At 43.2% G+C, this 25562-nt stretch overlaps 1 protein-coding gene across 8 annotated transcripts in view; it reads right to left on the bottom strand.

Annotated features, from left to right (window-relative positions):
* Positions 1-25562, bottom strand: part of MED12L (mediator complex subunit 12L) — a 315648-nt gene that overhangs the window by 226687 nt on the left and 63399 nt on the right. For all 8 annotated transcript variants that reach the window (XM_090055417.1, XM_090055416.1, XM_090055409.1 and 5 more), the window contains exons 8-10: positions 23778-23927; positions 23053-23152; positions 22075-22211 (exon numbers count right to left, since the gene is read on the bottom strand). In XM_090055417.1, the coding sequence (XP_089911543.1) occupies positions 22075-22211; positions 23053-23152; positions 23778-23927 (387 nt within the window). The remainder of the gene's footprint in view (positions 1-22074; positions 22212-23052; positions 23153-23777; positions 23928-25562) is intronic.

Genomic DNA, 25562 nt, shown 5'->3' with positions numbered 1-25562 from the left:
TGACGGTCACAGCTTAAGAGCATGCTTTCAAACAGAACTAAAATGTCTCGCTCTTAGCCAAAATCAGGTGGGTGCAATGAAGGTGGGTGAAATACAGATTCACTTAATGCTACAAAAACAGGGGAAAGTTTTATATATTATTCCTCCTGCAACACCATAAATGTCAAATCATGGCTACAGCAAGAAAAGTAAAAACCACTACCTTACTCATCAGTGCTTCCTGTATTTGAGTCATGTCTGTTTAACAGTAAAACCAAGATTGTAGTCCGTAAACACAGCAACCAAAAGAGCTATGGAAGAACATATTGGATTCTACTCTGTCCCATGACTTTATCATCCAATTTTAACTGCAGAATGTTTATTCACACTAATCAGAGAAGAGCACAACTTAATTTTTTCAAACTTGAAGGAATAACCAGCTTTGGAGGGTAGGAGGAAGAGAGGAGGTAAGGGAGAGACTTTTTTCTTACTTCCAAAGTGAAAAAATAATTTGACCTGGAAATCACTAAAGAAAGGAAATGCTACAAAGTCATTTCTTGCAGTTCTTTTTCTGAAGCTCATCACGGTGCAAGAGCAAATCAAAATAAACATTTCTTATTTTTAAATAAAGGGAGTGGCAAAAGTCTCTTCTCCCACCCAAAACCCAAACTGATCTCAGTTGTGTTAAAAAGGGGCTTGGAATAGGATGTTTATTTCAAGTCAGCTACAGCTGGCTATGGATGCTCTAAAGGTGACTTCCTGTTATTTTCAAACCACAGAGATACTCAAGACCTTTTTCCTGAAGTCTTTCAACAAACAGATTTGCTTAGGCCAAACCCTTGTCTCAGTGAGACCAGTGAGAAGTCCCCTCCCCCACTCCCTCACCACTGATGAAACCCAAGAAGTCTCGTTTTTCTCTAGTACACTAAAGAAGTTCATTTTTATTCTAGACAATGCTGGAAGGGAAAAAATCCTCTCTAATATGAATTTTTACTTGCACTATTAAATGTTTTCAAACAGAATGATTAAAAATAAATTGGCCTGAATACAATCAAACTCTAAATACATCCAAATCGCTTTAAAACATACAGCCATGTCTTTTAAAAACAAAATCAACTATAAGGCTATGGCCAGAAGTTGCACATAAACTGATTCAAGGAATCAGAAACTGGTTTAAACCTGTAACAGAACAGAAGTTCCCGCCCCCCCACCCCCCAATCTCCTACTGGCACAGGACCCCAGCTGGGGTCTGCCTGGCTTTCTCCCTTGTTTGCCGCTCGAGCGGTGGAGAGCATGGCCAAATGCTGGCCTGAGGTGAAAGGGGAAAAGGAGGGGGGTTAAACCCCACCCTCCCTTCCCTCTCCCACCAGCACGAGACCCCAGCCAGGGCTGTCTGGCATTCCCTCCCTCCCCCTGCTGCTCGCTGTTCAAGCAGGAAGGGGCTTGACCAGAAACCGGCCTGAGGCAAAAAGGGGAGGGAAGGGGATTAAACCCCCTCCATCCCCTGTCCCAATGGCACAGGACCCTAGCTAGGGTCTGCCTGGGGAAAGTGCCAAGCAGGGGGGAAGCCAGGCAGACCCCAGCTGGGGTCCCTGCCAGGAGGATTTAATACCTCTTCTTCCTCACCCTTCCCCTCAGGTCAGCTTCTGGCCATGCCCCAGACCACTCAAGTGGCAGGGAAAGCCAAGCAGACACCGGCTGGGGTCCCATATCAGTGGGAGAAGGGAGGGAAGGAGGATTCAATCTCCCCTCTTCCCCCCCCTTGACCTCAGGCTGGCGTTTGGCCACACTTCCCACCACTTGAAGAGCAAGTAGGGAAGTGCCAGGCAAACCTTGGCTGGGGTTCATGCCAGTGGAAGGAGGGAGGGGGTTTAACTCCCCATACTACCGCCCCTTTGCCCCATGCTGCCACCCAAAGTCAACCTCTGGCCGTGCCCCACAGCTCAGGGACAAGCTGTGCAAGGACTGCTTCCCCCTCTTCCCTCCAGGCACACCCCAGCTGGGGACTGCACAGGACAGGCTGGAGAGTTTAAACCCCTTCCCAAACATACTCAGCAGCCTCCTGAGGCCTGGCCTAGCCTGGTCCCCTCTTCTCCCTCCTGCCCCCTCTCCCCAGCTCAACTTCCCTCCAGCCTTCCAGCCACTGCCAAAGGGAAGGGAGGGCTCACTGTAGCACTCCTGGCTTCTGGCGTGAGCCACTGCAGGCATGTGACTATATTTCTGGAATCAAAAGTGAATGTCTATTCATTTGCTTCTCAGTTCAATCTAAGCAGGTTAGACTAACCTGCAAAGACTGAATCCATTCAGGTTTGGGCTTTTTGAATGTCGTACTTAGCCTAAACATTACTTTTGTTCTTATCCTTAAGACTTATGCACACACTTAACTTAAGGCATATAAGTTATATTATTACTCTCAGCCTGCAAACATAAGAATAGTAGTCTTTCCTAGATATTCAGGAAAGCATTGTCTTAAAAAATTAAACAAGAAAATGAGTCACTCTCAAAAGACTAGCTAAGCAGATGTCAGAACATGCATTTCTAGTGAATATTTTCAAAATACTTTTTAATGAATAGAAAAAGAAGGTTTTAATTCCAGGTTTTCTAGAAGATCACAATCTGGGTTTTTTTTGAAACCATGGTTTTCAATAACAAATGAACAGCCAAGGTATCATGGTGACAGGTTTGGTAATGGAGCATTTAAACAGAACTTTCTGTTCTAACACAGATAAATCCATTTAAAAAAAAATTCCCAGGTATTTATTGATATCCTTTCAACAGCCTTCAGGAAAACTGTACGTTATACAATTTTAATGAGATACATTATTAATTTGGGACCCCTAAAACAAACTATCAATCTTTGGTAGATATGAATTCATGATTCATTATTTATATGCAATAATTTCAAAGGAGTTTCAGTAGTTCTGTAACACAAACTCTCAGGATTTGTAAGCAGGCCACCACTTCTTTAAATAATGAGACTGCATTCTGATCATGTTCCTTTTGCACCCTATTGTATGAAGCATTGGGTCTAATGATCACCTTCAAGACCTTACATTATGCACCCCTTACTTTTTTGTTCCTCCTCATCTCCTTCTGGATTTTACCACTCAACCCCTCTGGTTCCCACTAGGCCAGAACTGGTATCCCATTTCATTTTTCTCTCATTCTTACTTTCATATATACCAGAAAGATTATCCTCCAATCCATTCAACAGACCATCTCCTTCTCCTCATTGAAATCCTTCCTAATAATTCACTTCTACCATCCTTCTCCTGACAAGTGACCCTGTATGTGCAAACCAAAATAAATACATTTTTGAAAAAGCCAATACAACTCATTCAGCTGCTTGAACTCCCCACTACTACCCAAAAGGACAAGAGGGTGGTGGAATTTGATGCATTTTGCAGTAATTTACATAATTGGTTTATAGGGTCAGAAAGTAGCTCTCACCTTGTGTGAAGATCCAAGCACATTCCTGATGCTTACTCACAATTAAAAAGGTGTTCTTTTTAAAATAAAATGACAATGGTGTATAGTAATGGTATTTCTATGGCATACAAATCCCAAGTCATGAGTCGATATGAAATCTGGAAGAGGCTGAAGGAGTTACAACTTCCAAATCAAAATCATCTCCCAGAACAGCCAAGTTTTAAAACATCACTCTTGGGCAGGATGTCACAGCAGCTCCCACATTGTCAGTTCCAGGTACGCTCATTCTGTCAGGCACTCTGACCAAGCAGAGTCAAAGCACTATTCAAACAAGCTTTTCCTGGGGGACCAAGGATGGTAACAGTGCTTATACCATTAGTTAGGGAATTGCACTCAAATTGAACTACAGCACCACAACTGGCATAAGGCTGACACAATTCAAGTCTACTTTACTACAAATACTGGGTTTATTTTTGTTTTGTTTTTTTCTTTGGCACATTCTGAAGTCCCCATCTTTCCTGAAAGTAAATCAATAGGCCTGTGCGAAGTGGCTAGTATTCGCTTCAGATTCAGCCGATTCAGAGAATAGTTATTCAATTTGGTAATTCGAATCACTGTTCCGAATCAATTCATCCGAATCTGATTTGGAGATTCGGCGGCCACTGAATCAGAGAGCTTCAAATTAGTTCAGACCTTTTAACTGGTTTCCTGATTTGATTCCAATTTGGAGATTTGGCCGCCGAAATAGGCTGAATCTCCTCCAAATTGAGTCAGCACCCAAAGCTTCGCATAGCCCTATAAATCAACTCTAAATTCTGTTCACTAACAGCCTCATCCACACAGAATCTGCAGGCAGGCAAAGGTTCAGTGGTAGCAGACCAACCTCTGGCCAAAGTTTAATCAATCAATACAGAAACCAAAAAGTGGAAGAACATCCTGCCTATTCATCCTACCCTCTGAAACATGGATTAATTTCTAGCTACAAAGCTCCTTAGCAGGGAGGGACCCAGTTTCAGACTTTGAATACCCAATCAAACCTGTTACACACCTACACAAACAACTAGTCAATCACCAAAAATAAAGAAAATTCCCTACCAAAGAGGTGACATCATTAACAAGTCTTGTGTCACCTTGACTGCAACACTTTACTGACATTTTGTGCATATCTGCAAGATCTGGCTGATGAAATCATTTGCATGTTACCATAAATTCCACTTTGAAGGTGAAAATTTCACTTCAAAGGCCCTCAGTCGCAGACAGATGTGTGTGGAACTGCTCAATTCCTGGTTGGGTTTGTTAGCATGTCAAAACAGAAATTAGGGGTAGCAGAAGACCACTGAGGGTGAATGAGAAGAGATGAAAACAGCTATAGAAACCTGGATTTGTAGTTCAGGACAGAGGACAGCAAGCTCAGTCTGGGAGGAAAGCTGAAAATTACAGATTTGTGGAAGCACCTAGGGTAATGTTTCTCAACTTTTTTGGACTCTAGGCATGGCTTACTGGACTTGAGGCATCCTTCTATAACTTTTGTGAATTGAGTGGGAAACAATTTCAATAACAGAGTTACTGTACATATTACCAATATACCACCTTACAAAGGAGGTGATTGGCCAGGCAGGGACAAGCTTGAGCATGCACTTACCTGCTCATCTCCTCACACCTAGCAGCACCCTTCAACAGATTTCAAAGCACCCCAGGGCACTGCAACATCCCAATTAAAAAAACACTGATCCAGAGGAGAGATGGACAAGGGTGGAAGACATAGGGATCCTACAGGACAGAACTGCTACCACCCTGCTCACTTACTCTGCCAGCTGCTGCTTCTGTATCTGTGGCAATCTAATAGCTGTTTGGATATTAACAGAAAGGTTGGTATTTCAAGCACTCTCTGCTAGATCTGGGCCAGGAAAGAGCAGCGAGACATTCTTGCTGGGCTATGAGTTTATTAGTGTTACAGCAGTCTGAGATGTGGGCATGTGGTTGCTTGCACAAGTAATGCAAAACATATTACACTTGCCAGGTCTCTCTTGGTATTCTGTTGTGTGACTAACTCTCCACCCACATTCAGACACTAATGTTGAGACTTCCCGTATTATCTCCTCCACAAGTGGATTTTGTACTTTACAGCAGCAGTTCCCAATCTGTGATACATAGACAACCTGTCAGTGGTACGCATTAACAGATTTATTAGAATCACTTTATATGACAAAAAATTGCTTGTGGTACTTAAGGTTGTATTGTTTTAAATCGGTGGTGCACAACCTGTCAGAGTTTGAGAGCTGCTGCTCTGCAGCAAGGCAGAAGAGAGAAAGAACACACAAGTCTTTTATACAGATAGAGGCCACACATTCAGTTTTTCCTGGGGGGAGTTAGTAGTCTCACAGTAGAAATTGTACAACTCTACAGATATTCAGGATTGTACAGTGCAGTTGTACAGATATTCAGGATTTCTCTCCCAGAGCAAAAACATACACCCCCTTCTCCCTCCCCCTTAAAAGAAAAATTGCAAACCCCAGTTACTGCAGTCTGCAGGTGTGGAGTCTACTGTGGCTGGGAGATCACAGCAGCTGCAGTTTCCCAGCCCCAGGGGGAGCCCAGAGTCTGCAACTGCAGGATGCTGGGTCCTGGGAGACATGGGGCACTGCCAGATCCAGAGACCATAGCTGCCAAGGCTGAGAGTCACCTCGGTGGTAGGACTCCCAGCCCCAGATAGGAATGGTGCATCCCTGTGGCTAGGAGCCCAGTCAGCTGACAAAGCTCCCAGACGCAGGGGAGACCCTGCTACATCTGCAAATTAAAGCTGGATAGCAACCAGCTATAAAGTTACTACATGTTTTTAGGTCTAACTTCATAGGTGGTTTGAGCATTTTGTGGTATGATAACTGTTTTGCTTATATAGCTGGTCTCAGTTAATTGTGCAATTAACCCTTTAATTATATAATACCTGTATTGTGTAGAAGATGCTTAAAACACCATTTCTGTTTATTAACTAGCACAAGAAACAAAAGGCGGGTAATAAACCCTAATTAAGAAGGGTAATAAACCCTTCAGGAACTTTCTGCACAAAGTTCTACAATGCCCTCTAATCAACCAAAGCAATGGTAATTCGGCAGCAGCCATTAACAGCAATTAATTCAATTGTACTTCAACAGGAAATGCAAGCTACACAGCACTTTTGAAGATCAGGCCTTATGAGGTCTAAATCTGGGTATAAAGGCCTAATTTTAAACATTCATTTTGAAAAGTTTTTTTCTAAGCAGTTTCAGTAGTTTCTATAAAATGTGCAAGTTACTTTTAAACTTTAAAAGGTGAAGTTAATTTTTAAAATTTAAATTCTCTTTAAAAAGATTCCAGATATTGCTTCAAATCTTCTTTAAAAATTATAAATTTTAACACAATTACACACTGTAATAACTTTCTAAGCCTCCCTATTGCTTAGCTACTTGGAGCAATGCTTAAAAAAAAATGGTTTTTGGTGGGGGGTTTTAAACCAGAGGATTGATTGACTCAGTGCAAAGTCTAAGTAATAGCTTCTCATTCTTTAAACACTTCTATGATTCACTTCTGTCACTCAGCATCATGACTGTTAAAAGGTCATACACAGACACATGACCTTTGGTAAAAGGTCTATAAAACAGAACCCAGGCTAACAGTAGAGTATTACTGTAAATTAAGAAAAAAAAATAGATGCTCTCTGGCCCTTGTGGGAAAACATAAAATCATTTGTGAAAGTGCTACTACTATACCCACAAAATTTACAAAGGCCCAGTGCCTTATAAGTTAATTCAGTGCATTGTCAACCTTAAGAATCTCAAACTCCTGGTCATACACACCACCCTCCCTTAAAATCAGCCATGAAATCTGCCCCCCAGAGGATGCTTTTAGTTTGTTGGCTTGGGTTTTGTTTTTTTAAGAGTTCTCTTGGACTTTTTGGTCTGAATTTCCCTGCCTATTCGGTATGTGTGCACATGCACCAGTACTACACTCTCTCAAACCTACTGAGAAAAGCAATGTTGGGACTTTGGCTTCTGGAGTTTGCCCCCAAACACTTGCCCTTCCCCTGCCCAGAAATTAATTCTGTCCTCTCACGTTGACTATGGTGCCTGGCATATCAACTGTCTCCATATTGATCCTGCCCTCAGCAATGCTCCTGCTAGGGTTCTTCAACCCTTTCTCCTAGGGCTAGGCATTATTGAGGAGGTCACCTGCAGAGGTTCTCTGTACTCTGCACCGAGCCAAGGAAAGGGAAGATAGATCAGGAGGGAATGAAGCTAACTTCTGCTTCCCTTTCCCTTCATGGAAGAATGGAGTTGAGGGGTTGATGAAAACAAAGAGCAGCCACAGGAAATGGGCAATCAGGGCTGGCAACTAAATCAGAGGAGTTGTCCCCCATGACAAAACTAAAATTCACTATAAAGTTGGAGCTGTTTGTCTTGTTGCAAGACTAGCTCCAGCCAAGGCCCATGAGAGGGGGTGAATGGAGTTGTCTCAGACCTTCAACCTCCTCCCAAATTATCAGAATTTTCTGTCTTAATAGACCTTAACATATGAGTAGAATAATAATTGCAAGTAACCTGTGTAAATACAGAAGTACAATCTCTAGAAGTTCATTTAAAAACCTATTGATTCAGCTGTTAGAATTCTTCTATTTCCTGTTTCCAAAATGGGATATACAGGGTCCCCAAAATTTCTAGCGCAGAGGCCCTGGCTTCTGCCACAGCCCTGATAAAAGAGTTGGCAACATTGAACCCTGGGGTGTGCTAGACAGAACATTTGACAGTTTTTAAGTACCTTGTGGTTTTTGTAACACCACATACTTGCATCTTCATTTCAATGAGTTTCTGTAATTTGGGTTTGTACTTAACTATCTCACCTCACAGGATGACATATTTACCATTTATAAGCAAGCCTAAATAGACACTGACACTAAAGCTTTTATCTTCTCAGAGTACTTTATAAATGCTTGTGTTTATTAGTCTGTTTCCAAATTAAGAAGTGTAGACACATCTCAAATTATAGTTCCCAAGAACTATCCACAGCTTTATTGATATTTGGTAAAGATAAAATTGACACGCATTTACCCCAACCCCAAGCAACCTAGAGAACCACAAAAACTGATAAGGAGAATGTACTCTCCTCCCCATCCTCAAGACAGGAAGTGGAGCATATCAGTGATCCTTCAGATCAGCTATGCTTAAACAAAAACTGTGACCCATCCAGTTTCCTGTAAAGAGATATTTATCACCATACAATCATAGAATCATTGAAAATGGGGCTGAAAAAGACCTTGAGAGAGTATCCATTCCAGACCTTCACCTCAAGGCAGGATTCTCTCCATCAACAGTCAATCCCTCCATCCCTAGGTGACCTCCTCTGCCATGTCCACTCCACGTGCACTTCATGGAGTGGATATGGAACCTAGTTCTTCTGTATGTAAGTCAAAGCAATACACCAGTTGTTCTCACTCACTAGCTAGGCAATTCTCACATTAGAAACAGCAGCAGGCCAAATGCAATGAGGTATTACAGCATGACTCCTGGGTGCTGGATGACTTTATGGTAGATGCCCAGTTAGATGTACCATCTAAGCAGTCAATGAAAGGAGGTTGTGAGATATAAAATCATATCTCTGTCTACATAAAAAAAAATCATATCTTGGTCTGGCTGTTCCAAAATGACTCATTTGGGTTGAGCCAGGCAAGGTTCTTTGGGTAGATGTGATATCTTTTATTCAACCGAGTAGATTGAAAAAAGTTTCATTTGAGTTGAAAGTTTTAACAAAGTTTTAGGCTAGTTATGGCTTCATTTGCCTTAGTTTGCCTTTCTGTTTTGAGCAACATATACTCACAAGAATAGGTCAAATCAAGCAAACAGACAGATTTTTATTTAAACTTCTAACCTGTAAAAACAAAAACCAAAATACTGTGGTATTAGACCATCAACTCCTGAACACTCTGAAACCCAGAAAGCAAACAACCTGCAGCATGATTTGCAAGCTGCAGCTGAGCTGAAATACCTTAGCCACAACACTTAAAAGAAAACACGATTCAAACACCCTCAACCCTTACCATCATCAACAAAATAGGAACAAGCTGCAGATATATGCTTTCACAGGCCCCACAAAAGATTCTCCACCCACCATATGCTTTCCCCAGGATCTCTGCCACTACAGAATAACATCAGTTATTCCCATCACAAATGCTAGAATAAACCCATATGCTAGGGACAGAAGTTATACATAAACCAGCTTAAGTGATCAGAAACTGATTTAAGATGGCTGAAAGTGGTTTAAAATAAACCTGGTTGAACGCAGTATCAGACTTAACTAATTTGGGTCAAACCAGTTTATGAAACTTGTCACAAAACCCCTTCCTGGTTCAAGTTAAATCACAGTCCCCCAGAATGTTTTGCAGCCTTGGGCTGGGCTGTCTACTCCAGAGAGCAGGGCTGGCCTCAGCCCTCTGCTCCCTAACTGGAGCAGTGAGGGCTGGCTAACAAAAGGCTGGGGGGGTACTTAAAACACCATTTCTGTTTCTGCAGCCCATTATTTCCCCAGTTGAGCTGCATCCCCCAAGCCCAGCTGGAAATGCAGCCCAGTCTGCAGGTGGGGAGGGACTGCCCTTCCAGGCAAACCCCTGCTGGGGTCTGGGACCAGGGAGAGGGGTTAAACACTCCTTCTGCCACTCAAAGTTACTGCTGGTTGTGACTGTGGACTACAAATCCCAGAGGCACCTGGAGGCAGGGAGAGGAAGCGATAAGCAGCCCTGCAGAGTCAAGATGTTTATTTCAAGGTGTTTTAGTTCAAAAGTACACCGCCCGCCATTTTCTCCATGCTGATGTGCATGTTGCCGCTTATACAACTGCAAGTAATGCAGTGTCGGGTGCATCAGCTCATATACAGAGCAGACTCGATTAATCGAGTTGGCTCCAATAGGCCAGATCTACAGCATGTCCAAGCATGAAAATATACGTGTATAAATGTCCCAAGCTGCAGATGCCCACGTAGGGCATCTTCACAAATGCGCGAGAGGAGACTGGGAGGTGGGTTAATTAGAGTGGGACCCAGGAGTTGCTCTAATTAAAATGCCCGCAGCATCACACTATCCTGTATCCCTTGCTTCAAAATGGTGACGGAGGCACTTTACCTAAAGCTCACTTGACAAGCTTTAGTTACAGCACCTTTGGCACCATTTTGAAGCATGGGGACACCGAATACACAAGATGCTGAGACCACTGGAGCATGCCAATTAACACACTTGATTAATCATGTCTGCTCTGCCTCACTGTAACTACAGTGCATGAAAGCAGACATCTTGCATGTCTACAGGCACCCATAACAGGCACTAAGGCAGTGGCTAGCCACGAGGTGGCAGAGAACCTGCTTGCACTGAGCAAACGTTTATCCTCAGATAAAGTCTATTAGAGGAATGGATGGATACATGGCATGTCACATAGTAGCCTTTCCCACGTTTTAAAAAGATGGCTTTAACCTGGATTTGAACTATTTACTGTGTAGTTAGGATGTATCATGTGTCCACGCCTCCTCTACTATGTAGCGGCAATTAAAGTGGACTGTTAATAACTATCTGCATAATTACCAACTCACTATTGTAGAGGTAAGGACCGCAAACCCTTGGCCCAATTGCACTCAACTCACTTGGGGAGGGGGCTGGGGTTAAAGCCAGGGGCAGGAATCTCATGCAGCCACTGTGGCACCTGGAGGATCATATCCCAGTAGCCCCAGTTCCTTCATCAGCTGCCTTCCTCTCATCCTGTGTGAGATGCCATTGCTGTGGGGGGACCAGAAAGAGGGGCAGAGGTGCAGCGAGGCCAGCAACCAGTGGATTAAGGCTGATGAGAGGACTAGGGCTACTGAGGGAGGGGAGGAGAAGGTGGAAATCAGGTGTCAGGTCTCTCAAGTGGCAGGAAGCTATTAGCAAAAAAGGTTGCCAACTGCTGCATTTCAGAACTAAGATAATCTACCAGTAATCAGGAAATAGGTAGTTCATCCATGACCGTGCCTAGAATAGTCACTGCAGTGCACATGGAGTAAGAGAGGGAGACTTACATGTAGCAGCCTACTGGATAGAATTCATATTGATGAGCTGAAGTGCCATAAGAAACAAAGGATCTTCGTCTAAATGATTTTGGTAAGAAACAAGGATTAGAATGTAACCTACTATAAAGTCATTTTTCTTGTTCTATCCATTTCCCAAAGGGAAAGTAGTCATAAAATGAGACACTGAACAGAAACAACTAATTTACACACCTTTATTTGAAACTGCATTAGGAAAAAAAAGCTTGGAGTATATTATACTCCATCTGAAAGTCTCTAAATGCTGTGCAAAGTAAATAAAAATACAAATATTAGTGAGGTGCAGAGAAGTTAAGGCCATAAGCCTCATAAAGGCCCCACATAATTTTTCTATGACAGGGAGCCATCCCAGGGCCATGTCTCATGTCAGCCCACCCACTTGTCAGTAGGGCAGTCTCCCCAGTCTTACCTGCCATGACTTGCTGGTTAAGTAAACTGGGGGTATATGCAGGAGGCTGCCCATTTTATGCCCTGATGCTGGGGGTGCTATCCATAGCTCTGTACCATCCCTAGACCATGGCCCATGCCTCTCAGATAGCATTCAAAATATTACTACTCTCCTGGCCTAAAGCCAGACTAAACTTAGTCCTCTGTCAGGCCTTTCACATGCTGCCCCTTCCAGGGCCCCACTTATACTGCCCCCATCTCACACTGCTCTGTACTGGGCCTCCTTCACTCTCCCCTAGGCCATCAGGCTTATCAGTTTCACACCTTGACTGGCTGACATGCAGGCTTTTGGGCCTCTCCCACGACCATCATCTGGGCCGTGACCAGCCAACAATTCACCAGACATTGGGCTTACTTCAACCTAGCCCCTCACCAGGCACTTCTACACATACAAAACACTCTCGTGGAGGTTGGCCCATGTCCTGCCTTTCCAACCATCCTTCAGCCCTACTTAGCACACCCCCTGATGCAGCCCTTCAGTCCAGCCTTCAGCCCTACTCTGCATCTTGCTTACGTACAGCCCTTCAGTTCATAAAGATGCTCCCTACTCTGTGCAGGCCCACAAAATATCTTACTGCCTCACTACTGAGTCTCCTGCACGCCCTAGGGCTTAGATGTCTGGAGATGTGCCTGGCCCTCTTACCCACAATGCTGTGGGGGTTGGGGATATTAAGGCACCCCTACCCACCTTTCACTGGGGAGGTTAGTGGTCCTGGCATTTGAATGACACTGCCCCACCATGGGAAGTCCCTCCAGGTCTTCCTTCCCCAGCAGGATGCCGTTTCAGGTCATGCCCAGGACCAGGAGCCTTCTGCCATCCCATAGCTACTGCCCTTACAAGATGTTGCGAGCAGCAGCTCAGCCGAGTGATGCTGCTCCCTCGGCTACAAGCAGCAAACTGCTGCCTCTGCCTGGTTCGCTTAAGTTTGAAAATGGCCACCCTAATCAAGCGCCTGCCTGCTCCAGCCCTTAAAGTGGCAAGCACTAAAGGTGCAGTGGCACATTGTCATTCAGTTTCAGAGGATTCAAACACAAGACATGTAGGTCTCAGTTGTCATACACACAAAGTCCCTACAACTCCCTTCAACTGGACCAGGTTTAATAGGTTGAGTACCCAAATACTGAACACCCAAACTTAGGTGACTTTGATGTAAGTGACTTTGCTAAAACACTAGTGACACTAAGAAAGAAAGCTATTCCCTGGCTTCCACTGTGATGCACTTCTTGCTGCAATTTACTGCCTGATAAGCTCAGTTAAATGTATACGTTTCTATCAGGGTAGGTTGACAATTCCAAGGCACAGAAAGGAAAAAAACCAAAAAGCACCTATGGCTGTACATTAAAGCCAGGTAGTTGCTATTCATGCAATTCAAAGAAGAGGCTGATAAAAAGCATTAAAAATAATTGCATCTTCTGGGACTTTCAGTTTTCAAATCTTTTAAGCAAAAAGTCTTCTTACAAATGTAGCTGTCTGAGGTAAGAAACTCCTACTATATTCCTATGCATTACAAAATACTACTGTACTCCCCTACCTTACATAAAGAAATTCCTAATGCAGTCTTGAACTTCTGTGCGATTGTGCCTCAGTCCTTTAAAACTGTACTCGTACTCCAAATCTCCAGAGATATTTCTGCAGCTAAGGAGGCATCCATATTACAATTAACCCTTCATTTTAAATCTAGTTGGTCTCAGTAAATTTTATTCTCATTTAAAATGGTCTGGCTGGAATGAAGGCTACCAATTCATTATTTCTTTAAAACAATAATAAGTCCATGCTAATTTTCAGAACACTACATATTTCTAAGCTGTGTACAACAGTTCTACGGTTGAGACTGCATGTGTGTCAGTGTGTACATGCAACCCCCATGGCTTTAGTAATGCAACATAGAAAAATCTAGGCTAAGGGTTTTTTCTGGAACAGAGAACCGGAAGGGGCCATTTGGTCATCCAAACTAGTCTCCCCAACTATAACAAGCACTACATTAAAGGGATTATATTATAAACCTATGAAATTCCATTTTAAAAACAACTGGCTTTTTTGATGGGATGCATTTGGCAGCCGTGTTAGTCTGGGACAAAAAAAAAAATGCAAAAATCTAGAACTCTTGGTTCAGAGATGATACTTTCTATTAGACCAACTGAGAAATTTCAAAAAACATCTTTTTCTGCAAGCTTTCAGGCTCACACACCCTTCACCAGGCTCATGGAAAGTTAAAATGGCAAAAAATCCCCACATGTAGGAAATAAACTTCATTTCTGCCACAGGAAGACACTCATGGGGAGGGGGGTGCATGTGTGCACACATACATACACACACACACACACACACTTCACTAGAGTTGCTTATGATTCTCAACAGCATAAGAAGAGAATTGGGCCCTAAAAATCTGATACAGCATGGCTAAAAACAGTTGCAATAACTATTTTCCATTTTACAGCAGTTGCTGATTCCATGATGCCCCCATAGCAAATTATATCTATGTATCAGTATAGATAGATGGATACAGATAAATACACACACATCTATATCTCTATATACAATACACACACACACGCACGTACACACACTTGTTTTTTCTACTGGAGAGCAGAGATTCTCCCAGGAGAAAATAAAGGTTTGTACTATAATAGTGGTCTTTACAAAACAACCTTTCCTTGGTCTAAGTTGAGGAGATGGAAATACACGCATACACACACAAAATAAAAATATATGTCTAAAAAAAGGTTGGTCCAGGAGAAAAATAACCTGGGAACAGCCCAGGTCAAATTTCTCCCAGGGGAGTTTCTCTTAGGAGAGCACCAGAGACCTTTGCTGGACTCTGTTGCTCCAGCAAGAAGCAAAACATGCCTCCTTCACAATACCCACACTATGCTGCCAAGTAACACTGGCTGAACACAGGCAGTCTGGAAAAGCCAATAAGGGATGCTCCATGCTCTGCTGCCACCTGTTGCCAGGGAGAGTAAGAAAGCCTGCAGAGCACACAAATGTGTGTGCACAGCCACCACCACCATCCCCCAGATATGTAGTGTCAGCACTGCAAACCTTCCACACTCCAGGGCCTCAGCATGAAAGTATAGCTCTGTACAAGTTTCTCTACCAGGAGAAAAAACCTGGGAGAAATCTCCCAGGTTATTTGACTATGAATATACAGCCTATGTTAAGATCCAAGTCCAGGAATCCTTCATTCCTGCTTAAATTTTCAATTCTTCAGTATAGTATTAATAGTCCGTAAAACAGGTGAGCACAACTGGAGATGGTCAGAGAAAAAATTCTGAATACATCCTAACTTGTGAGACTAAGGGCATGTCTACATGAGATGCTATGTCACTGTAACAGTACACTATGGTGACGTAGCACTGGCAGGCACAAATCATGATGCCACAGTTACATCACTGTAGTGACACTTCCTCATCATAGCACATCACTACAAAGATGTACAAGCTAAAAATATCCATACGCTACAACTGTTACTGTGCCATCATTTAGTACCTCCCGAAGAAAGTACTAAATGATGGTGCAGTAACAACAGTGAAATAGGGGCATGTGTAACTCACCCTAAAAGTATCTTAACAACTGTTATGGCAACATCTTGGAGCTGGCAACCTCTCAACTTCCTTGTTCTCTCTTCATCACTACCTCCTGCTTTGAATGCTTTCTCCTTCTCCTTCCTCCTCCTCTGAATCCTGAGATAATCTGATGCTGCTCTACTCTGCTCTCCTCTCCCCCCTCCACCCGAAGTTTCTATTCTTAGACTCTTCTTTGGCCTCAGAATCCTCATTTCAGTTGGTCTACTCTGCTCAGACAGCTTCAACATCTTCATGACTACAATTCTCAAAATCCATATTCCCACACTTGACCAGATATCTTCCATCCATTTTTCCACTGCCTCCCACAAATCTCATTTTGATTAATACCTGAACCCCTGATTTTTTGTTCTGTACTTCATAATCATCTCTCACCATGACATCATCAACATTAACTATGCTGAAGGTCACTGTAATTTCCCCCTTTAGGCTACCCAACCTTTCCACAAAGCAGAGATCTGGCCCAATCACACCACATCCTCTACCATACAAGTTTATACTTCAAGACCTACATAATATTCTCACAATCAACACTTTCATTATATAAATTTATGATTCCTCCTCGTCTCTCTTCCCTGCCCCTGCTATCTTAAAATATTCTGTTCATCCTTTGTTCTATAACTGCCTCCACATTTGTTGCACCACACTAGTTCCACTTACATATCACACTTCCTCACTTAGCCCTCCATGTGACTCCCTTCCTTAAGGCCCATGTCTCCCATGACAGCTACAGGGAAAAAAAGCTATTACTTTCTGCTGACATTAAAAAGCCTCAACAGAACAAGTATGTGGAAGCACCACATTAAATGCATTTGTATTCATTTTTTCTTAAACTGACAGGGTAGATCTTTCCTGGCAGAGCAGGTCTTCCTTATCATATCCAATCACACCTTACCGGCAGCACAAGGGGAGCCTCAGACCACAACCCCAGGCCCCCCCTGCACCAGCAAGTAGCAAACTCCCACGTTTGTTAGCCTAGTCAGCTGAGGAGGCTTGCAGCCAAGGCACCATCTCACAGCTGAGGAGGGTCACAGCCAAGGCAGTGCATGGTGCACCCCTGCAGCTGGAAGCTGTCAACAGATGGGGCTCCCAACCATCTGGCCACATCTCCCAACCATCTGGAGCATCTGGCCACACGTTTGGCATATTATGTATGCCATAATATGCATGGCATATTTGGCATAATAAGTATAAGCCACAAAGTCATTACACATTTTTTATGGAACTCTGTGGCATATCCCTTGCTTTATCATGCCATTAAAGGATTGTACATGTGGCCATGTCACGACTTAAGGCATAATTAACTGGTTAATCATGTCTTAAGTGTAGTGTGTAGATTAGGCGTAAGTATGTTAAGCCCACAGTGGGGGCAGGCAACCTCCCCCACTCCATGAAAGGAGCACTATAGAAACAAGGACATAAGATGCTATGTCACCGTAGCAACATGTTATATAAATTTCTAGCTAAAAATGAACTGCAAGCACAAGTCCATAAATATGTGACCAGAGGTGATCAAAGACTGTCCATCTTTAACCAAAAACAATCAAGGCACGATACAAAGGTGGCAATTTATCAAGTAGAAATCTATTGACTAAGTAACTTCTTCAACAGCAAAAATGAAATATAGCTGATCTAAATGTATTCATAAAATCCTGAGACGTGCCCAATAGCAAACTGCCATCTAGTGGCCTAACTGCATTTTCCTAGACTTTGTACAAAGTAGATTATCTTAACTAAGAAATACAGAGATATTATGATTTCACATACTAAGGGTTCCTGTACTCCTCCCCATTTATTAACCTGTGAAAAATACATGCATTTATTTTTTACAGTTAAAAACCATAGTAGCCAATACTACACAGTAAATACTAGAAAAGTAGCTATTCAGCAACATAATACAATCTCATCTCCTACAGTTACACATGGTATCAAGCAACAGTTTACAATCATTTGAAAATTCTCTTCAGATTAAGGGATCACAAAAACATGGTTTTCTAATTTCAGTCAAATTATTTTAAATATTTGGGGAAAGCTAACATTTAAAAGGCCCTTAAGCTAACATAAATGTACTTATTTTCTTCAAATACTTGTATGGCACTAGCTGCATACAAGCATTTGAAGAAAATAAGGGAGTGGATGCATGCACATAACAACTGAACCCTTCTCAGTGGCACTGAGTGGTAACTAGCGGTGTGTGAAGCTTCAGTCGCCGATTCGATTCTGTGAAGATTTGGCCTGATTCAGAGGTCAAATCACTGAATCCGACTCAGCAGACCAAAAAAACCCACCTCCAAATCGATTCAAAGCCTCCAAATCTATTCAGAAAAGATTCAGAAAAAGATTCAGAGATTCAGAAGGCAGTCTTTCAGGGGAACAGAAACTGAGAAGAGGGAGGGGGAGAGGAGGGGGAAAGACTGACATCTGTAGCTGGCCAGTGACTGATCTTTCCCGAGTCCCCTTCCAACCACAGTGCTCTGGGGGAGGGACATAGAAACACCACATTAGCCTGTCCGCAGCCTTTCTATCCCTTTTGTGAGCTGTTTCTGCCTGAGCACCAGGAAGGCCCCCTGTTACAGGCTACCAACCTGGCTGGTTTCATCCTGATGTGCCTTAACACACACGTCATTGTGAGAGAGTGCTTATGCTAAGCAAGGCCTAGCATTAAAAACAATGCACTAAAACTCCCAGAATGCTTCAAGGAGGTTGAGGAGTCAGCGATTGACATTCTGGTAATCACTTTCTGACCCTTAGATGAAAATACTGAACTTCTGACCTTTGAACAATGATAAAAATAGCAGACATGCTGCTTACATTGTTAAGAATAGGAAACTGCATGGCTAAACTGCAATGACGAAAAAACAACCGCATATTATGTCAGTTTTGACATTTTAACCCTGCAAAACCCAGCAAAACATATAGATGAATAATGTATTTAGGTTATAGAAAATTAGCATAAGAAATATAAAGGTCATTAAGAATTAACATAAGAAGCGTAATGATTATAATACAAAGCGTATCACCTGATATTATAATATAGATAAGTTAACTAAATAACCAATAAAAGTAAGAATTAGAAATGCATATGTATAAGTGTTATCATATATAACTAATAGTAAAGTTATGTTAGATGCCTCACTTCCACCATGGGGACAGTTTTGTATTTTTTGCCTAAAAAAAGATAAGGGACTCCTTTTAAATGAGCTGTTGACCAGTTCTGAGACTACTGAATCAGGCAGCCGCACCTAGCCTCCGGGTTAGAGAGCAAGGGCTTGATTTGGGAACCTCGTGAACCAACAGACCTCCTTTAGTTTATGACTTTGTGAAACAATAAAAGTTTTAAATTGAACAGGTCTGAGCCTGTGCTTAATTCAGTCCTATATAATTCAGCATCGAGCTCACACAGTCATAATTTTGCTTTCAGAAGCTTGAGGTGCAGTTTCCCAGAAACCCCTAAATCTCTCTCCTTGACACTTGTCAGGCTTCATGTCCTCAGAAGTGGCTACCATCCCTGCTCTTTTCATCCAAATCTGCCAAAAAATTACAAAGCTATAGGTATTTCAGTGATTCCTCATTATAGTCTATGGCCGAATCTCCGAACCTCTCTGAATCAGCGCTGAATCTTCCAAAGCCAATTCAGCCGAATCAATTCAAGACAGTGATCCAAATCTCCAAATTGAATCACTGTCCTCCAAATCAGCTGAATCCAAAGCCAAATCAAATATTTCCCTATTTGTACAAGCCTATTGGGAACCAGTTCCCAATTCTATTAAGTGTTGTGGCTCTAACATCAGAGATGGGAGTGACCACCCAGCCCAGCATACTTCACAGTGGGCATCAGGGAAAGTGTTTGTGACCATGTCTTGTGAGGGTCAAAGGGTAGGGTTCCCATATCCTGTACTATCACTATAGTAAAATAAATTCTAAATGTATATAAATTTTAGCTTCTGATTTTGGGTTTTTTATCATTGAAAAATCAGAGCTCTCCCTGCCCCCCTTCACTCATCAGAACAGGGGTCCAGGTGCAGTTGTCCCTCCCTCACCTGGCCCCCAACCCCACACTGATTTGTGATGCTGAGCAGCCCTGATATGCCCGTGTCCTGTCCGTGCATTGCCCCTCACTTCCAAGCCATAGCTCCACCCCCACCCCAGCCTGCTGTTGCCCCTCACTCCCCACACACAGACTCCTACCCCCACCATCCCTGCCAGAGGGGCCCCCAGCTGCCAGGGCTATGGGGCCAAGGACACAGATCCACACACCCCTGCCCACTGCAGCAGCTCCCAAACCTTCACTGTCACCCATAGGAGCTTCTGTGGCCCCAGTGGGTAGAGGAACCCAGCTCCCCCTCCCCCATTGATGGCACGGCCGGAGCAGGGCCTGTCAGATGGGGCAGCAGGGGGACAGGGGTGGGATGCCTTCTGCAGAATCAGACTCCCCACTCCTCTGCCCTCCCCTCTGGGGCCTCTGCATCCCAGCACATGGGACCCAGCACAACAGGGCAGAGCAGGGCCAGGTAGGGAGGCTCAGTGCCACCGCCACAAGCCCTCCACTGCCATGGCAAGGTGCCACCTGCCCACCCAGCAGCAGTGGGTTGGCAGTGTGGGACTGCGCTCTCTGCTGCCACCAGACACGCAGGGGGCATCTCTCCATGGCAGCACGGGTCTCGTGGCTGTTGGCAGTTCTTCACCCAACTTCACCCTGCTCTGCCATGCCAGGTCCCACCCACTGGGCCATGGAGGCCCCACAGGGAGGGCAGCAGGGCATGGAGGCCAGCCTCCCACTGCCCCCCAGTCTACAGCCCTATCCCACTCCTCACCCAGGCCCAGTCGCCGATTCCATTCTGTGACTGCAGAACACATGGCGCCAGACCCCACACGTCACCCAGGCTGAGCAGAAGCGCCAACCCCACCCAAATTCCTTCTCTCCCTCCCTATGGGGGCCGCAATCCCACCCCTCCCCCACCAGACTTACCTGCAGGAGCTGCTCTCCAGGCTGCCTGGCAGCCACGTGTGTATGTATGTGTGTACAAACATATCTGCCCTTCTCCTGCTCCCCTCAGCCCCTTGCAGGCTGGAACTCTGCTAGTCTGCAAGGGGAAACCTACCTTAACCCACATTTTGCTCTTTTAAAGGAGAAAATTTAAGTTTTACCATGTTTTACCATTGCGAATGGACAACCCAGATCCCTGCTTATAACAGACAGAGGTTTGGCTTTAAGGTACAAACACACCAGCAAACTTACTCCAAGGCACAAGGAAGAGCAGTACTTCACATGAATTGCTTCATAGCAACTGTCCCAATATATGCTTGTCCTGTGTTAAGTGGAAGCCAACAGCTTAGTGCTCAACATAAAAGAGACAAGCTACCATGCCTGGGCTTCCTCTTACAACAGGAAAGATGTTCTGCATGTAAACTGATGGCTCTAGCAAGGCTCCCCTGTTTATACCTTGAATTTCTACTGCCAATGGAATCGGAACTTGTGGTAGAGGTGATATCTTTTATTAGACCAACTAGATTTTTGCAACAACAAAAAAATACTTTAAATTGCAAGCTTTTGGGCACAAGCACCCTTCTTCAGACATAGAAGAAAATATTGTAAAAGTTATCTTAGGTAGAAAAGAAAGTTCATATTTCACAGTAGAGTTAAAGGAGTGGTAAAAATCTCATGTTGGGAACAGTTTGTTTTATGCAGGTTAGGCTCAGGGACAAGTTGAAATAGTATGTTTATAGTCTGTTTTTTGCCAATGCAATATTTCAAACAGCATCTCCACACAAAAACTTTTCCCAGATAGAAGCTTAATTTCTGGTTTATAATAAAATTACATAGAATGCTAACTTGTAATCAAGATCCAGTATTTCCATGCAATTGAGTATCAAGATCCAGTAATTCCATGCCCCCACCTTATGTACACACTATAAAATATCAGTTTTTATCTGGAGCTTTTACAGGTTAGCATAAGGTTTACATCATGTAACACCAGATTGTGTTATAGTAGCAAAAACTTATTCCACCCACCAAAATATTATAGAATCATAGAAAAATAGGGTTGGAAGGACCCTCAGGAGGTCATCTAGTCCAACCCCCGACTCAAAGCAGGACCATTCCCAACTACGTCATCCTATCCAGGGCTTTGGTCATGCTAGGCCTTAAACACCTCCAAGGATGGCGATTCCATCTCCTCTCTAGGTAGCCCTTTCCAGTGCTTTGCCACCCTCCTAGTGAGAATTTTTTTTCCTAATATCCAACCTAAACCTGTCATTTGCCACCACTAAGAACAGTCTAGCTCCATACTCTTTGGAACCACCCTTCAGGGAGTTGACGGTTGCTATCAAATCCTCCCCTCAGTCTTCTCTTCTGCAGACTAAATAATCCCAGTTCCCTCAGGCTCTCCTCAAAAATCATGTGCCCCAGCACCCTAACAAATAACAAAATATGAAGTTTTTTATCCAAAAACTTTTATAACATACTTGCAGTGAAAAAAAGAGGACAATCATCAACCCACAACTGCAAAGCAGAAAGAAGGGGAAAAAAAAACTAATTACCTCTTGACTATCCTTGTTCTGGTTTGTCCAGAAAATCTTGTGATAAAGAGTTTCCATTGAATTGCTGGAATCTGATCTGTCAAAACAGTGTCGATCCAAAACCTCTAGGGTATGCAAAACTCGGCTGATGGTGACCCCTAGATATGGAAGTTAAAAGACGCAGAAAGAATATTGTTTCGAAAGTGGAAGGTTATCAAGTATAACATTATCTTACAAAAGTGCTAATTTGGGTTGTGGATTTTGTGGTATGAACACTTGTCCTCTATAAACACAAATTAAGAGGACAGTACATTTCAAAAGTGGTGTCTGAAAGGTTGGTCAGTCAATATGAACCTGAGCTAGATTTGAATCAAATTCCTTAGATTCCTTAGTAATTGCTTGACCTGTTACCTTCTCCTTAATTATCTAATCAGATAATAAAACATGGTGTGTCAAATATGTTTTAGAGTAAAAAATGTAACTAAAAAGCAAGCACATTCTATGTCCTAAGAAGTCTATGCACTCCCACATACTCTCCGATTAAAACCCTAAGCTTTGCTTGCTCTTGTGCATCATCCTCACAGCCCTTCTTGGAACAGCCTCCAACCTTCCACACAAAAGATCTTCATAAACTCTCTTCAACTGCTGCAAGACGTAAATGATGGGCTTCTTCAGGAGCCCTAAACCATTAAGCCCTGTAATTCAGCAGGGAAGTTATGGAAATGATCCCCCATCAGTGAGTTCTACGAGTTGCATTTCTCCAGTTGGCCATGGTATTTCAAAGCATCTAAGCCTGAAACCTGAATTCCAATAGTCTCTCCACCAAATTCTAAAACTATAGTTACACTACAAGCTCAAACATGAAATGAACGCTGGCTGTTCGTTACTTTGTGCCTATATGTCAAATTTGCATCTAGAACTAATTGCAATGAGAAATAATTAAGCCCCCAAAAAAGACCTAGGATCTCAATATTTATTTTGCATTTCAACTTGCTTTACCTGCTGTTGATTCTTGGCACTTGTCAAAAGACCACCGCACCTCCACAGCACGACCTCTTTGTTTTATCTGCTGTTCTACTTCATAAATCTTTGCCCGAACCTGAAAAGATGATTGTTCCTAATTAGCTGGTAGCTGAGAAGTCACAATTCTCATTTCAAGCATGTGTCAGATTTCCTTCGAGGAATAAAGTATCCTACAGTGCACATTAGGGAAACAGTAAGATAAAGTATAGCATGTTCAACTTTTTCTTTTCTTTTCTTTTTTTTTTTAATTGCCTCTAACAAAATATCCTCTTCTCCAAATAAATACCTAAAGTTCAATTTAGTGGCACTACACAAATGATATTTTCAAATCATGAATGTTGCATTATACTGACAAGTGCAATGACTCTCTTTTTATTTGCTGTGTCTTTACATACAATCTCAGTTTAAGATCTTTACATACAATCTCAGTTTAAGATCACTCAAGATCACTACTTTGAAAACATTATCAATACTTCATTTCAGAGACACAGTGCCTTAAGGTATGTTGAATGGTTTGGACTGACGGTGCAGACCAGTTAGCTGATCATAAATAACAATTCAAAAACTGGCATGTAACTATTCCAAAACCCAAGAGCATAGGTATACATTAACCTGCTAGTTTTAATGAGCATGAGCCACTTCTTTTTTTTAAATGATACCAAGTGGATCTCAGTCATTTAATAGGAAAAGAAAAGGCCTACCTGTTGATTAAAAGCTGAATTTCCACCTGGCATAGGTAAACTAGATGGAGCAACTTGAAGTAAATCCAGAGGAGAGCCTGGATTAATGCTCTTATTTTCATTTGTGAAATAATTCCACACCAAGGCACTTGGGCAACAAAGAGTTACAGTCTGCAAGCAACAATGCAAAGTAGTTAGAAGTATTGTCCTAGGACGTGATAAATGACATGAGTTACAGCTAATACAAACCAAGAGATAGCCTACCAAGCTTCTAGCCCAGAGGTGGGCAAAACATGGCCCACAGATCCCTGTGATGGGTGCTTGTTCCTTCGGCAGGTAAATGCCAGGAGTGGATTGCAGGTCTGCCCTGGGCCCTGGCCCCACTATATTTCACCCCACAATCATGGCCCTGGCCCTACTCACCCATCCTACTCCTGGACACCGCTCCCCACCCACCCACAAGGGTCCTGGGCTGGACTCCATGGATACCCTGCCTCCATGGATACCCTCCAGCACCCCCAGTGATGAGTGCAGGGCGGATAGCCCAGGGCTGGATAGGACCAATGCCTCCCCATTCCAGCCCCCAACACACCACACCAGGCCACAACAGCACTCCTACGCTTCCCCCCAGCCCACAACAAATCACAGAAACATCTTCAGTGGCCCTCCAGTCCACATAATTCCCCACCCCTGTTCTAGCCCAATGACACCAGAAGCGATGGGGAAGGGGAAGAGAGAAAGAGAGAGAGAGAGACCTCTGTTTAAACTTAGCAGTAAGAATTCACTTACTTTTTAAAATGATGTATGAAATTCAATTAAAATGTTATTTTTATTGTTAAAAAATTACGTTGCTTTTAAATAAATATGTCATCAACAGGGAACCTGGTTTTCTCTGATAAAAAAATCCTTAGTATTCAGATTTTTTAAAAAGTGACCCCAAACCCACATTTCTCCATGATTAAAACGAAACACCACCAACATATATGTCTAGATCTATGTGTTTCATTTTAATCATGGAGAAATGGATTTGGGGTCACTTTTTTAGCGCAAAAATTAGGGATTTTTTTTTTAAATCAGAGAAAACCAGGATCCCTGATGATCAATTTACTTTACTACTGCTTTCACTCTACTAAAAAACAATACCACTAAGGGTTAATTACAATCAGACACAGTCTAATAAACATGAATAAATTTTAGCAAAATGTGTCATTTGGGCCAAGTACAGACATTACACTTTTACCAGTCTAAGTAATCAGAAGCCAATCCAAACCCATAACAGAACAGAAGTTCCATGCACATAGGCTGGTCTAAAAATGGCAGAACCCAGTCTAAATTAGACCTGGATTGATGTGCACTCAGACTTAATCAACTTAGATTAGACCAGTGCATTAAACTTCAGTACCAATTCCCCTATCAATTCAAGTAAGGCTGCTAACTGCCAGCATCCCAGGCTCCTTTACACCCCCTGCTGCCCACCCTGCCCTTGCAGGGAGGTACACTTGCACTCACCCACCCTTGGCTGCTCCAGCCAAGGGCACAGCTGGCCCTGCCGCCCGCCCCCTCGGTTCTCCCAGACCCAAGCCAACACAGCCCCTCTCCCCAGCTCTATCTCCTGCCTCCTCAGCTACAGCCAGGCAGTGGGGGACAGTAGAAATGGAGGCTTCTGCCACAGAGCCAGCCCTGGGTCTCCCAGACCTGAGCCAGCACAGCCCCTCTCCCCAGCCCTGCCTCTTGTCAGCTGTAGTCAGGAGCTGGGAGATGACAGAGGCTTGTCACACAGACCTGGCAGGCAATCAGGGTGGCCCA

The sequence above is a fragment of the Crocodylus siamensis genome, chromosome 6 (assembly GCF_052110815.1).
Source record: "Crocodylus siamensis isolate JL-2025a chromosome 6, ASM5211081v1, whole genome shotgun sequence".
Taxonomy (NCBI): domain Eukaryota; kingdom Metazoa; phylum Chordata; order Crocodylia; family Crocodylidae; genus Crocodylus; species Crocodylus siamensis.
The sequence above is the reverse complement of the archived record's forward strand: the minus strand, read 5'-3'. Positions and strand labels throughout refer to the sequence as shown.